We start from the raw sequence: 13,912 nt of genomic DNA, 5'->3' as shown, positions 1-13,912 counted from the left end.
CCCTTTTCTTGTAATTGGCCACCACTCAATAAATTACTTTTCAAATCAGGAACATACAATACATTAGATATTGTTTCACAAAACCATTCTTGGTTTTTATTTTAATGTCACATTTTCCCATTACTTTCACAATAAAATGATCACCAAAACTCACAGTAGATTGAAAATTTTCATTCAGATGAGAGAAAGAAGACTTACTACCACTCATGTGGTTGCTGCAGCCAGTATCCACATACCAAACATCTGGCTCAATTTTCTTTTCATCTTTAGCAACCATCAATAAGGTTTCACCTTCTTCCTTTTCTGCAAAGTTTGAACTTTCTCATTTTTCTTTGCTATTTGGCAGCCTAGTATAACATTCAGATTGATAATGACCAAATTTATGACACCTGAAACATTCTACCTTGGATTTATCAGGGGCTCCTCCTCTGCCTCTGCCTTGAAATTGATCGTTATTGGCTCTGAAATTAATGGACCTTCCTATGCCTCTGCCTCTACCCCTTCCTTGAAAATTGTTGGAACGAGTATCGGTAGAAGCCTTTAATGCTTGCTCATCTGTGTCTTCCTGTTTGAACTTTTGTTCATGCACCACCAATGAGCTCTGCAATTCATCAAGTGACAAATCATCTATATCTTTAGATTCTTCTATAGCACAAAGAATAAAGTTAAATTTTGCTGTTAATGATCGAAGAATTTTTTCTATGACAGTTATTTCTTCTGTATTGTCTCCATGAATTCGCATTTTATTGACAATGGTCATCACGCGAGAGAAATAATCTGCAATTGATTCTCCCGAATTCATTCGAAGTGTTTCGAATTCCGAGCGTAAAGCTTGAAGCTGCTGCCTCTTTGCTCTTGCAGAGCCTTGATACTTCTTTTTCATGGAGTCCCAAATATCCTTGGAAGAATCTTTGCAAAGAATCGTTTCCAAGATGGAACGATCAACGGCCTGAAAGAGATAATTTTTCGCCTTTAAATCCTTTAGTTTTGCCGCTTCATGAGTTGCTCGTTGTGAAGCTGTCAACTGAACTCCTTATGCTGATTCGGCAATGCCATTGATAACAATGTCCCAATATTCCTTGGATTGAAGGAAATTCTCCATCAACATGCTCCAATGATCATAATGACCATCGAAACGTGGAATGACTGCTTGCACAAAATTAGAATCTGTGGCCATGACTCTTCACTTTTTTTTTTTCACAACTCTATTCCCTCATGTGTTTAACTATCAATCTGGCTCTTGATACACTGATAGAATATTGAGACACGTAAAAAATATTGAAAAGGGAATACTATATTTCTTCAACATATCAAGCCTATTAATAGGCAACATAAAAAATTGAAAGTACTAATCAAGAGTCTCATAACACCACTAATTAACTACTCATAATGCATGTCATAACGTCAACCATCATATCCCTAATAAACATAATAATTTAACTTCATAACTCACATAAGAAAAATCAAAAGACAATTAACTTTTCAATATTGTAACCGACACAAAAAACTAAAAAGACTTGAGAAGGGACTGTAATGGTAAAATATCATAAAAAAAAATCTAAACAGTGAATTGAAAACATTAAGAGATTGAATGCCCTAAAATAATAGTGAAAATGAAAATCCTTTTTTTTTTTTTATAAATTAGGTTTTCGAGTCTCGTATTATGATTTATTTGGTCTGTTAGTGTTTTTAATTTCCTAAAATTTTCAACTGTGGATTCTAATCTTTATCATAATTCAAGTTTAATTTGGGTTAGATCTCCTGTCACTAAAGCTTTTCTAAAATGATGCGAAATATGATAAATTGAAATAAAACTATAAAATGTATAGAAAAGATAAAATGTTAAAAATTTAAGTAAAATTAGAAAATCAAATTATATAAAAAAAAGTAAAAAAAACCACTTAAAAATAAATCATTTTCTTATATGGAATTTTTCATCACATCAATATTATATAGTGTGTTAACCTATTATCAATAAAGAATGCATTCATTATTTTATAGATTTATCCAATAAAAACAAGACATTAATATTTTATTTTACTTTTGGTAACAAACAAGACATCAATATTGATATGTTATTATGTTAGCAGTGAGGAGAAAGGAAAAAAACAAAAAAAACGACGTCTACAAGTGGTTGTGAGCACTAAATATGCTCTCCTAATGTAACATTGATTGCGAGACAATTTTTTTGGGATTTAACAATTAATATATCTCGCGCCAATTATGGAAGATGTAATGATCTTTTATCGTCTACAAGTGGGAGAAAAGGATGTAGATTCGTATCTCGCTTTTACATCTGAGATTTTGAGTTTAGAAACCATTTGTGGCTTGATTCACTTTTCGCATAATCCTCTGGCTGTGGCACAAATGGGGAAAACAGTGTTCGGTTTATTGGGATGCGGGCGTGCGCTGGATGCATGCAAGTGATTATTCTAATAAGGCTGTGGGATAATAATTAATAAGACCTCCCATCAAGTGAATAATTTAAGGATTAAAGAATATATGATAAGAATATTTTTTAGGAAAAACTTTAAAAGAGTTTTCTCAATTATCATTTACCCCTTCACAAATTTTTTGAATCATTTATATTTTTATTTAAATTTTTTTTATCACTTACTTCCATTTAAAGTTTCTTTATCATTTACCCTTTCACTTAGGGGTAAATGATTAAACAACTTTAAATCAGGAGGTAAATGATTACGAGAAAAGTTATAGAGTTTTTTTTGAAATTTTCTCTATTTTTTATAATAAATATATTGGTCCTATTAAAATGCGAAAGTAAAAAAATAGTGGGATTTATATATTTATTGTGTGTATAGAAAAAAAAATATTCTTATGGAACATAAATTTTTTTTAACCCATTATTATTTTGAAAGATTTTAACCCATTATTCTAATATTTAAACCATGGTCTTCTTTTTATGAACAAGACCCATGTCCAATTCTGTCGGGCGTCACGTGCCTTTAATGGCAAGGGAGTTAAAAATGCAACAATCTAGTAATAGAATTGAAAAATAAAAAATCATATAAATTTAGAAAATAATAAAAACTTTAATTAAATATAATCTGATTTGAAATTTTATATATATTTTAAAAATGATATTTTACTTAAATTTTTCTACATTATTAATGGGTAAATCAAAAGTTATATAACATAATTTTTCTACATATAATTGAGATGAGAAAGAGAAAAATCACGGAATGAGATTCATATAAAATTATGTGTGTAAAAATATTGTTATATTATGTAATATAACTTTTGATTTACCCCTTATTAATACTTATTTAAGAAGTTTATTGTTATACGTTAAATTAAACTTAATTTCTTTAATTGAATTTTTATACATGCATGTTGCAGGATTGACACATAATTTTGAAATGTATTTGAAATTTACATTTGTATTTTAGTGTATTTTGATGAATTTGTTACAACTTGTATTGATTGTTGCCTATAAAGAATATGATTTTACTGGTTCAGAGATATTACAGTTACACATTTGAATGTTGTCAACTTCTTTGAAGATAATAATTGATGTTATGTTATTTAATTAGTTTGTTTCTTTTAAGAGAAAAATGTTTGTCATTTTAAATGACAGAAAATTATGTCATTTTAAATGACAGAAAATTATGTCATTTTAAGAGAGATACAGACACAGAAAATTTGAATTTTAAATTAAAAAAAACCTCTCATTTTCTCTTTCCCATGATTTTTATTTTTCTGTGTCTATCTCTCTCCTAAAATGACATAACTTATTTCATTTAAAATGACAAACACCAAACCCTTCTTTTAAATGTAATTTTTCTTTTAGTTTTATTTCTTTTCCTCTACATGTCTTTTGATGCATATTATTTTAATGAAGAACACAAATATTTATTAATCAACATGTTTATTTTAAATGTAATTTTTTCCTTATAATTTTATTTCTTTTCATCTACATATCTTTTAATGTATTTTATTTTATTTTAACGAAGAATATGGATTTTTTCAAACATTCAAATGGACCCAAGATCAATGAAGATGACATATGTCTCGTAAATAGTGCTACCACCCACACAATACTAAGGGATAAAAAAATATTTTTCTTATTTAATAATGGAATAAGGATATGTTAATATAATAATCGGTGGTACAAAATTTGATTGGAAGCTCTAGAAGAGCTAGTCTATAATCATCAAGGGATGCCAAATTAACTACGAATAATATTATGTTGAGACTACAAATGATGGTAAGATTAAATATATCTTTACCTTACTACACAAACTTTCACATGGTTGAAATTATGCATTGGTAAATCAAAAGAATATTCATTCATTATAATGATTTTATTATTTGGCATGATCGGTTGGACCATTGCGGATCAAATATGATGTAAAAATTATTGAAATTCGTATGATTATACATTGAAGAGCTAGAAAATTATTCAACTTATTGAATTTTCTTGTGCCCCTTGTTCTCAAGGGAATTAGACCAGCTAAAGTTGAGATTCAACCTCCTGCAATTTTAAAAATGCATAAAGGGTGAAACATATGGGCACATTCACGCATGATGCGAACTTTTCAAATATTATGAGTTTAATATATGCATCTATGAAATGGCCACATGTATAACATTTGTGAGAATGATAACACTATGAGCACAATTCCTAGATTATATAATAAAGACAAATCATCTTGATAATGCTGGTGTCACACCTGAAATGGTTTAACAGATTATTTATTAAATGTCTCTAATTAATAGCTAGATCGTTGCGTATGAGAACAATACTCCCATTTCAACATGAAAATGTGTTATTTTACATACTGCATTACAATTGACTTATGGTTAGGAGACAAATATTTGTGATCTTATAGTTTTAGATGTGCGATTCTTGTTCTAATTACTCTACCACAATGCACAAAGATGAATCCCTAAATATAGTTGGGAATATATGTTGGATATGAATCTCCTTTTATAATATCTTGAAATAATAACTCGAGATTTGGTTAAATCAATATTTGATTATTGTTAAACTTTCCAATACGAGGGGGAGAGAATAAACGACTGGAAAAAATATTAATTAAAATGCATTCTCATTATCTCATATAGATCCTCGCACAAAACAAATATGAGAAAAAGATATTATACATAGACTGCCAGATGGTTTAAACTTTAAATAACCAATAAGTCTAATATTCCAATTGTAAATGCTCTAATTCATATTGATAAACTACACTTAAAAAATGAAAAAAAATGATCGGTTCCAAAGATAAAAATCCTCAAAGAGAGGAAAGAAACAAATGATCAAGATGGTCATAATATTGAGACAATTGTTAATCCTGAAGACATAACTTTGATTAAACCTCGAGGGAGATTCATGTACCTAAAAATAATGAAAATGAAGAGATCTCTTTTAGTTATGTCATTATATAAACACGACTTGTAGCACAATGATTTTAGACCTATAATCCAAACACATGAAGGTGTAAAGCTAGTGAGGTACAAATGTGCAAAAATGTAATGAGAAAAATGAAATCATAAGATGTAAAACACGACTTGTAGCATAATGATTTTTGCAAAAGTCTCCCATTTATTATGTGAAATATATATATTCTCTTGTGGTGGATGTGATCACCTTCAGATATCTTACTAATATAGCAATATATGAAAAATTGGCATGTGTCTAATGGATGTTATTATAACCTATTTATATTCTTATTCAATCGATAATGAAATTTATATGAAAATCCTATAAGGATTCAAAATTCTTGAAGCATATAAAAATTTCCAAAAAAATTGTTGAATAAAGCTTCAAATATCATTAAATGGAATAAAGAAATAAAGGCATATATGGCATAATCGCCTTAATAAATATTTATTTGTCAGTTGACTTGTAATTTAAACTTTAAAGAGATTTTACATGGATAAAGCAAATTAATTGAGTACCCCAATGGTTGTGAGATCGCTTGACATAAATAAACGTCCATTTCAACGCTATGAAAATGGGGAAGAACTTCTTGGTCCCGAAGTGCCATATCTTAGTGCAATTGAGACACTAATGTATCTTACTAATAATACACATCCTAATATAGCATTTTCTGTAAATCTATTAGCAAGATTTAGTTCTTCTCCAACACGAAGACAATGGAATGGCGTTAAGCATATATTTCGATACCTTCGAGGAAATACTGATACGGGTTTACTTTATTCAAATGATTGTGGACATCAACTTGTTGGTTTTGCAAATGCATGATATTTATTTGATCCACTCAAAGCTATATCCGAAACAGGATATTTATTCACAAATGGAAGCACGACTATTTCATGGCGTTTAACAAAGCAAACTATAACAGTCACTTCTTCAAATCATGCAAAGATTATAGTGATTCATGAAGCAAGTCAAGAATGTGTTTGGTTAAGGTCAATGACGCAACACATCCGAAAAGCATGCTGTCTTCAATTAGAAAAAAAGGTTCCAACAATATTGCACGAAGATAATATTGCGTGCATAGCTCAATTAAAGGGAATATACATAAAAGGAGATAGAACAAAGCATATTTCACAAAAAATTCTTCACTCACGATCTTCAACAAAATGGTGAGATTGATGTTCAACAAATTCGTTTAAGTGATAATATGATAGATTTATTTACCGAGGCATTACATACTTTAAGTTTTGAGAAGCTTGTATACAAGATTGAGATGCATAAACTGAGAGATATTAAATAATGTTATTATCAGGGGGAGTGAGATATGTGCTGCACTCTTTTTTCCTTCACCATGATTTTGTCCCATTGATCAGTCTTCCTAGTAAGATTTTTAATGAAACAACTTCTAATACGTATTTCCTTCCAATAGGATTTTTTTTGGTTGTTTATTGAACATCCAAAGTGGAGTGTTATATATAAAATGATTGTTAGATGTCCATAATCCCAAAATAATGGCTTTGTTTGATTGTTGTTTTTAAGAACAGTTTTTTAGTTTTCAGAACAAAAAAAACTCGTTTGGTAAGGCCTGTTTTGTAAAAAATGTTTTGAAAACTATAACTGTTTTTTTGTTTTTAGAATCAAATTTAGAGAACATGTCTGAGTTGTTTTTGTTTTCTGTTTTGGTTTTTAACTTTCAAAAATTAAAAAATATAGAAAACAACTGTTTCCATAACTATTTTACAAAACAGTTTTAAGAACAAAAAAACCAGAACACAATCAAACAGACCCAATATGACTTTTGGATATTTAATTCTAAATCATAACCACTAAAGAGGTGTAATTCTGGTCATTTATTCTATTGTAACATACCTTGTCTTGTGAGTCTATAAATAGAAGCATGTACAAAGCTTCAAAAGATACTATGGTACAAGAAGATGATATTCCTCTACATCTCTCTCTTATCTTTATATTCTGTTACAATTATTTCTTCTTTGTCTATTTTTCTCCTAGTTACTTTTGTTTTACAGCATAACTTAAGTTTTAAAATAATTTTTAAGCTATAATTTTTAAATAATCACCAAAAAAATTTGTAACTTTATTAATTCTCATTTGCAACTTCAAGAGAAAGTAATTAAAGAAGAGAGCGACAAATACGAGACAACTCAATTTGAAAGATTTTTCAATATTACAATTTAAAAGAAAAGGTAAATGGTCTAAAGTGAGTCAAAATTACAAGCAAAGTAAGATTCTGGCAAAGAGATTTGGAACTCTAATTGGTTGAGTTAGGCCCGGGTCGAATAAATTAAAACAAGAGAACAATTGATAATTGTTTTATGGGTTTGATGTTTGTCATTTTAAATGACATAAGTTATGTCATTTTATTTTTATAAAGACATGAGATTCATACTTTTTTTTTTGTCCACTGTCTTCTATCATTTATTTCTTTTTCTCATTTAAAATGATATAATTTTATTTCTTTTAAAATAATATACACATTTCCCATTGTTTTATTACGTAGAAATTGAGTGACCGTTTGGTACGTGACTTTTGGCAGGATTCTCGAGAAACTGATTTTTTTTAAATTTTAAATTTTTGGATATTTCGTAAACTGAATGTAAAAATCATATTTTTGAAAATCAAAATTCTCGGAAAAAAAAAATTTATTTTCTACCAAATATCCCGCAAAAATAAAAATACAAAAGTGGAGAGAGGTGGAGGAGTGGACAAGTTGAATTCCACAACCCACTAATATTCCTGTGGGGAAGGAAAGAAACTCAGGATTGGAAACCACTGGCCCCCCTTCATTCCTTTATCTCGTCTTCTTAAGCTAATTATAGCCTTTATTTCACATATTGCCAATTCTCCTTTTTTTTTTCTTTGGTTTTTTTTTTTCTGTTTAAAATTGTCATTTGTCCATAGCAAAACTTTTAAAGAAGAAAATTCAATTGTCATTTTTTTAATATAAAAAAATGCAGCTATTACCTCTAGCGAAAGGAGTGTTTAAATATTTTGATAGTAAAGTTCTCAATATAGTTTATATTTTACTTGTTTTATAGTTTATAATTTTATTTTAATTTTGTGTAATTATATTCTGTATTCTGTATTATATTTTTAGGAATTCAATGTAAAATATTTCTTTTTCTTATTTATAAGATAACTACAAAAGCAGTCACGTTAAGGTAAGCCACCGATTTTTCTTTCCTTTCTCCCCTTTCTGTTGGCCTAGGATATGCCACCAGTGCTTAAAAATATTTCAAGAAAATCTGTCTGTGTTTTCCGTTTAAATATGGTTGCCATCCTTGCTTTCTTGTCTTTATATTCAACATTAAAAAAAATAAATAATTGGTTTTTTTCACACCTGATATTCAAAAAATAAGAATGAAATGAACTGGATGAAATAAAATTAAAAATTTCATTTTTTTAATATCATCTAATATTATGTTAAGCCTTTATTTAATAATTTTAATTATATTGTTAATAATATAAATATCAAACTTATTAAATAGCGTAACATTACATGATCACATATAAGTAAAATACACTTTTAAACTGGTTACCAAAAAAAAAAAAAATACACTTTTAAATGTTTACCAAATATATATATTCAAACCAATGAATTGAATATTAATTAATACCTAATCAATCAAATACTACTTGAAAATAGTTATTTTACTTTTAAAATGAAATGTTCCAAATAATTTTTATTCTCACTGGACCATTTATTTTATTTTTTTCCAGAAACAAAAGACTTATTTATTTTTTAGTACGTAAACAAGAGGCTAAATGCATATAACACAACTACAAGAAATGAATACACGAGTTCCGTAGATCTCTTGTTAGTTGGGAAAAGAATCTAACACAAATCGATTTTTTTGAAAAACACGTGGCGAAAAAATTGAATTTGATTTGATAATGTACGGCTGATAAAAAAAAATGTATCATAATTTTTTTTTTTTTGTCTTTAAGGTTTACATTTTATTGGAAATTCCTCGTGGTCAGGACCACCCAATTAAATGTGTAAATGAAGATTAGTTTCACAAAGTTGCAAACATAAATTATAAAAACATATGCAGCGAAAATTAATTATAGTTTTAGACAAATTTATTTAAATTTTTGTATTACTGTTTTAAAATGAATTTTATAGAATCATTTTTAGTTTGAAATATACGAGAACTTGATAAAAGAAAAAAAATTCATAAGGAATCAAGAAATTTTATTTTATTTAGTACATAATATTAATGTAAAACAAAATCACAATTATTTAATATATAACATAAATGAAATTACTATATATTAAAAAATGAATTCCATTTCTAAAATTATTTCATTCCTTCTTCAGAGAACAACCATCATTCAAAGTGTTTTAATAGAATCAGAGATAATAATAAATCACCATCTGTGTGTAGCTTCTTGCCAAACATAAGAACCTTTGTCTGATAAAATATAGTAAGAAATCAAAATATCAAATGGACTTCAATGCGCATTATGTGATGGCTTTATCTATGATATGATGGGCGATTTTTCGGAACAATTTTATTTTATTTTATTTGTACATTAAAAGTAGCGAAACTAATAATAGCATAAAAAAAAGGGAAATATCTTTACACATAGTTAAAAAAAGAAAACTAGAATAATAATTTGAGAGGGAGAGAAAAAAAAAAGAAAGATAATTATCATTTATCAGTTATCACTTAGCGCAAAGTAATGCGTGGCTGTTTTTCATTCGAAGGGTTTGAAGGCAACGATTCATTTAAGAGAGAGATGTGAGCGCTACTTAACCCTCACATTTCTTTTCCTTCACAACTTCACATTCCTCGCCTCCATCATCCATAACGCTTCTCCCTCTCTTCTCTTCTCTCCTTAGGCCATACACTCACACACATTCACATAAACCTTCTTTTCCCTCTCTTTTCTGTCTCTGTGTGTTTTATCATCTTAACCTTCTCAATGGAAGGATCTGGGGTTGTAACCGTCTATGGCAACGGCGCAATTACCGAGACTAAGAAGTCACCATTCTCCGTGAAGGTGGGCCTGGCCCAGATGCTCCGCGGCGGAGTCATCATGGACGTTGTCAACGCGGAACAGGCCCGCATCGCCGAGGAGGCTGGGGCCTGCGCCGTCATGGCCTTGGAGCGCGTCCCTGCGGATATCCGGGCCCAAGGCGGCGTGGCCCGAATGAGCGACCCTCAGCTTATCAAGGAAATTAAGCAGGCCGTTACCATCCCTGTCATGGCCAAGGCCCGCATCGGCCACTTCGTTGAGGCCCAGATCCTCGAAGCCATCGGAGTCGATTACGTCGACGAGAGCGAGGTTCTCACCCTCGCCGACGATGACAACCACATCAACAAACACAACTTCCGCATCCCCTTCGTCTGCGGCTGCCGCAACCTCGGCGAGGCCCTCCGCCGCATTCGCGAGGGCGCCGCCATGATCCGCACCAAAGGAGAAGCCGGCACCGGCAACATCATCGAGGCCGTTAGGCACGTGAGGTCCGTCATGGGTGACATTAGGGTTCTCAGGAACATGGATGACGATGAGGTCTTCACGTTTTCCAAGAAAATTGCTGCTCCTTATGACCTCGTTATGCAGACCAAGCAGCTCGGGAGGCTTCCGGTGGTTCACTTCGCCGCCGGCGGTGTTGCTACTCCCGCCGATGCGGCGTTGATGATGCAGTTGGGTTGCGATGGTGTGTTCGTTGGTTCAGGAGTTTTCAAGAGCGGTGACCCTGCGAAACGTGCGAGGGCGATTGTGCAGGCTGTTACTCATTACAGTGACCCTGAGGTGTTGGCTGAGGTTAGCTGTGGGTTGGGTGAGGCCATGGTTGGTCTCAATTTGACGGACAACAAGGTTGAGAGGTTCGCTAATCGGTCAGAATGAGTTTCATCACATGCTGCTCTGTTGCTATTGATGATTCTGAGAGGGTTTTCTAGTAGTGCTTTTAGTTCTTTGTTATTTCATTATAATAAGCTTATGTTCTTGCTTCTTATGTTTGAACCATGTTAGTTGGCAGAAGAGGAAAAAAAAAAAAAAGCTAGCAATTTGGGCCTTGTAATATGCCGATACTTGTTTTACACATTCAACGTCAAAGTGTTTCATCAAGTATGTCGAGTCAGTGCATTCATCATAAACTATAAGCATTCTCGTTTGAATATTGAATTCTATTGTTGATTTTGGATGCCGAAGGTGATTTTTCTGAGTACCATTTTATGTCTCTGATATCTATTGTGTCATTTGTAATTTATGTTTATCAATTGAACATGGAATAAAATCTATATGCTTACTGTCTTGGATAGTTTTGCAATACTTTATACAGATTGAGATATGACTGAGGATAATCTTTTTGTTTCCAGCTTGGATAGTATTATCTCTTCAACTATGTCTATGATGTCATTCTATTACAAGCCAGACCCCTTATTTTCGGTTTTAATGTATCAATAAAATATAGAGTGATAGGTATAAGATGTATGTTACTTCTTTCTGAAGAAATGACCAAGCTAAAATAGATGAAAGAGAGCAAAACTAGTGAAGGGAACTCAGAAACTTCTAGGGCTGTATCAAAATTAATTTAAACCCTATCTGGATTCTTTTCCTGCTGTAGCTGTGTCAGAGCATGTTACTGTAATCTCAAGTAACAATAGCTTCGTCCCTTCCCAAATTCTATTCCTATTATGTGGCAATCTGCTGGTGAATTCATCTCACAGCTTAATGTCATGTACCTTCTTTGGGGGAAGCATTGCTAACATCATCAAGGTTTGAATTTTTTATTCTCTCCTGTATCTGTTCACCTGTTTCAACTTCCTTTAACGGCTTCCATTCTATTGTAGAGAGTGACATACCAGGGAGTGGTAGACACTTGGGCAAACCATATAGACAGAGCTAAGAGAATTCCGACGTGGATGTAGTATTTACATGTTTACCATTGGGTACATTGAAAAAGAGTCAATCAAGAGCAATGACTGTTCGTTTGGTTTTTTCTTTTGTAATAAGTGTCTATGTCGTTTAGTTTGTTGAGGGTATTTATGTTGTTTTATTTTTTCCTTGTAATAAGTGTGTATTGTTTGCTATCAAAAGATAGTTATTTTGGGTGATAAGAATTTAGTTACGAGAGACCAGCTGTTTGTGGTTTATTGGCTAGGTATTGTAACATAATATGTGTAAAAAAAGTTTGGAACTTGTATCTTGGTTATTCTCTTACCCTATCTAACAATCCTTCTAGAAATGTTGGCAGTCTTAAATTGTTGTTGATTAATTGATGATTTTCTTGGTTAGACCTTAGCTTCTATGACTACGAGTGCACCAATTGATAAACCCTATGGTCTATCAAAGAGATCTTCAATTAATCAAACCGTCAACAACTCTAGAAGAATTTTACAATGGGAATGAGATTATAACCATAATATGAGTTCTAGATTCTTATTCCTTAGTTTGGCGCAAAACCTATATATATATATATATATATGTTACAATACCTAGCCACTAAGTCACAAACACTAATCTATCCTAACTATTCATCACACCTGTCAAATGACATAACACACTTATTAGAAGAAAAAACAAAAACAAACTAAATGACAGGAGACACTTGTTACAAGAGAAAAAACTAAACCAATTGTCTTGCTCTTAGTCGACTCTTATTCATTGTCTACTAGGTCCACATAGAAATTCCTCATCAACATTAGTTTTATTTTAGCTTTCTTTCTCTATTTGCCATATGTGGTTTACTTAGGTGCCTATCAAGGAAGTTCCAAAATCTGTTTCTTCAGTAGTTTCATTCTCAGTTTTTGGTTCCCAAAGCTAGAGTCCCAGCAGATGGGCATGACTATTATAAGTATCATTCTCATTTTTGTTCCCCAGTTCTTGAGTTATTGCCATTAACAATGACTATGTTACTGCGGTTTTATTCATCTATGAATCTTTTGATTTGCTGATGTTCTTCCATTTTCTCCTATCTATCCCTCCTATACTCGCCCAATATTATAAAGGCCAGTTATTGCCACTTAGTTTCTCTCTATTTTTACGGATATATTGGCCGATACTTTGGCTTCCTTTGCATTGTATATAAAATTTTATGCGTGAAGTCCATCCAATTGTTTTGAACGAAGACAGGAGCCTGCGTGTTGGATGTAAACCCCCAAGATCCTGGATATGTATCCACTTTTATAAGAATCGAAATATAACTATAATGTATGCAGTTTATCTTACATAATCTGTATTCTTATCTACAAATGCTAGTGTTTTTTCATATTTAAAGCTGGCACAAGGGAAATTGGATATGAATTAACATAGAACCAGATACAGTAGCTCATGACATGGTAATGCATGTCAATAGTTTGAGACTTTTTAGAGTTATTACTACTTTTGTTGTAATCTGGTGCATATGGTTGAACTTGAAATGAATACGCTTTCAAGGGCCTCGCTTTATCATATGTTCGTTTTATGGCTTCGATGTGCACAGAGAGATTGTACATGTTTATTAGCTATCTGGATCTTTAGCGTGCCTGATTAGCA

At 31.5% G+C, this 13,912-nt stretch overlaps 1 protein-coding gene across 1 annotated transcript; it reads left to right on the top strand.

The window, feature by feature from the left end:
- Positions 1-10,179: 10,179 nt before the first annotated feature.
- On the top strand, positions 10,180-11,583 carry LOC133288907 (pyridoxal 5'-phosphate synthase subunit PDX1.3). Its single transcript, XM_061486742.1, has one exon. It carries the CDS (start codon positions 10,352-10,354, stop codon positions 11,279-11,281), a length of 930 nt encoding a protein of 309 aa, XP_061342726.1. The 5' UTR covers positions 10,180-10,351; the 3' UTR covers positions 11,282-11,583.
- Positions 11,584-13,912: the final 2,329 nt, after the last annotated feature.

This window comes from Gastrolobium bilobum, unplaced genomic scaffold (assembly GCF_033153095.1).
Source record: "Gastrolobium bilobum isolate Gb01-03AN ecotype WA unplaced genomic scaffold, APGP_CSIRO_Gbil_v1 utg714, whole genome shotgun sequence".
NCBI lineage: Eukaryota > Viridiplantae > Streptophyta > Magnoliopsida > Fabales > Fabaceae > Gastrolobium > Gastrolobium bilobum.
Note: the sequence above shows the minus strand (reverse complement) of the source record. Positions and strands in the feature narration are given on the sequence as shown.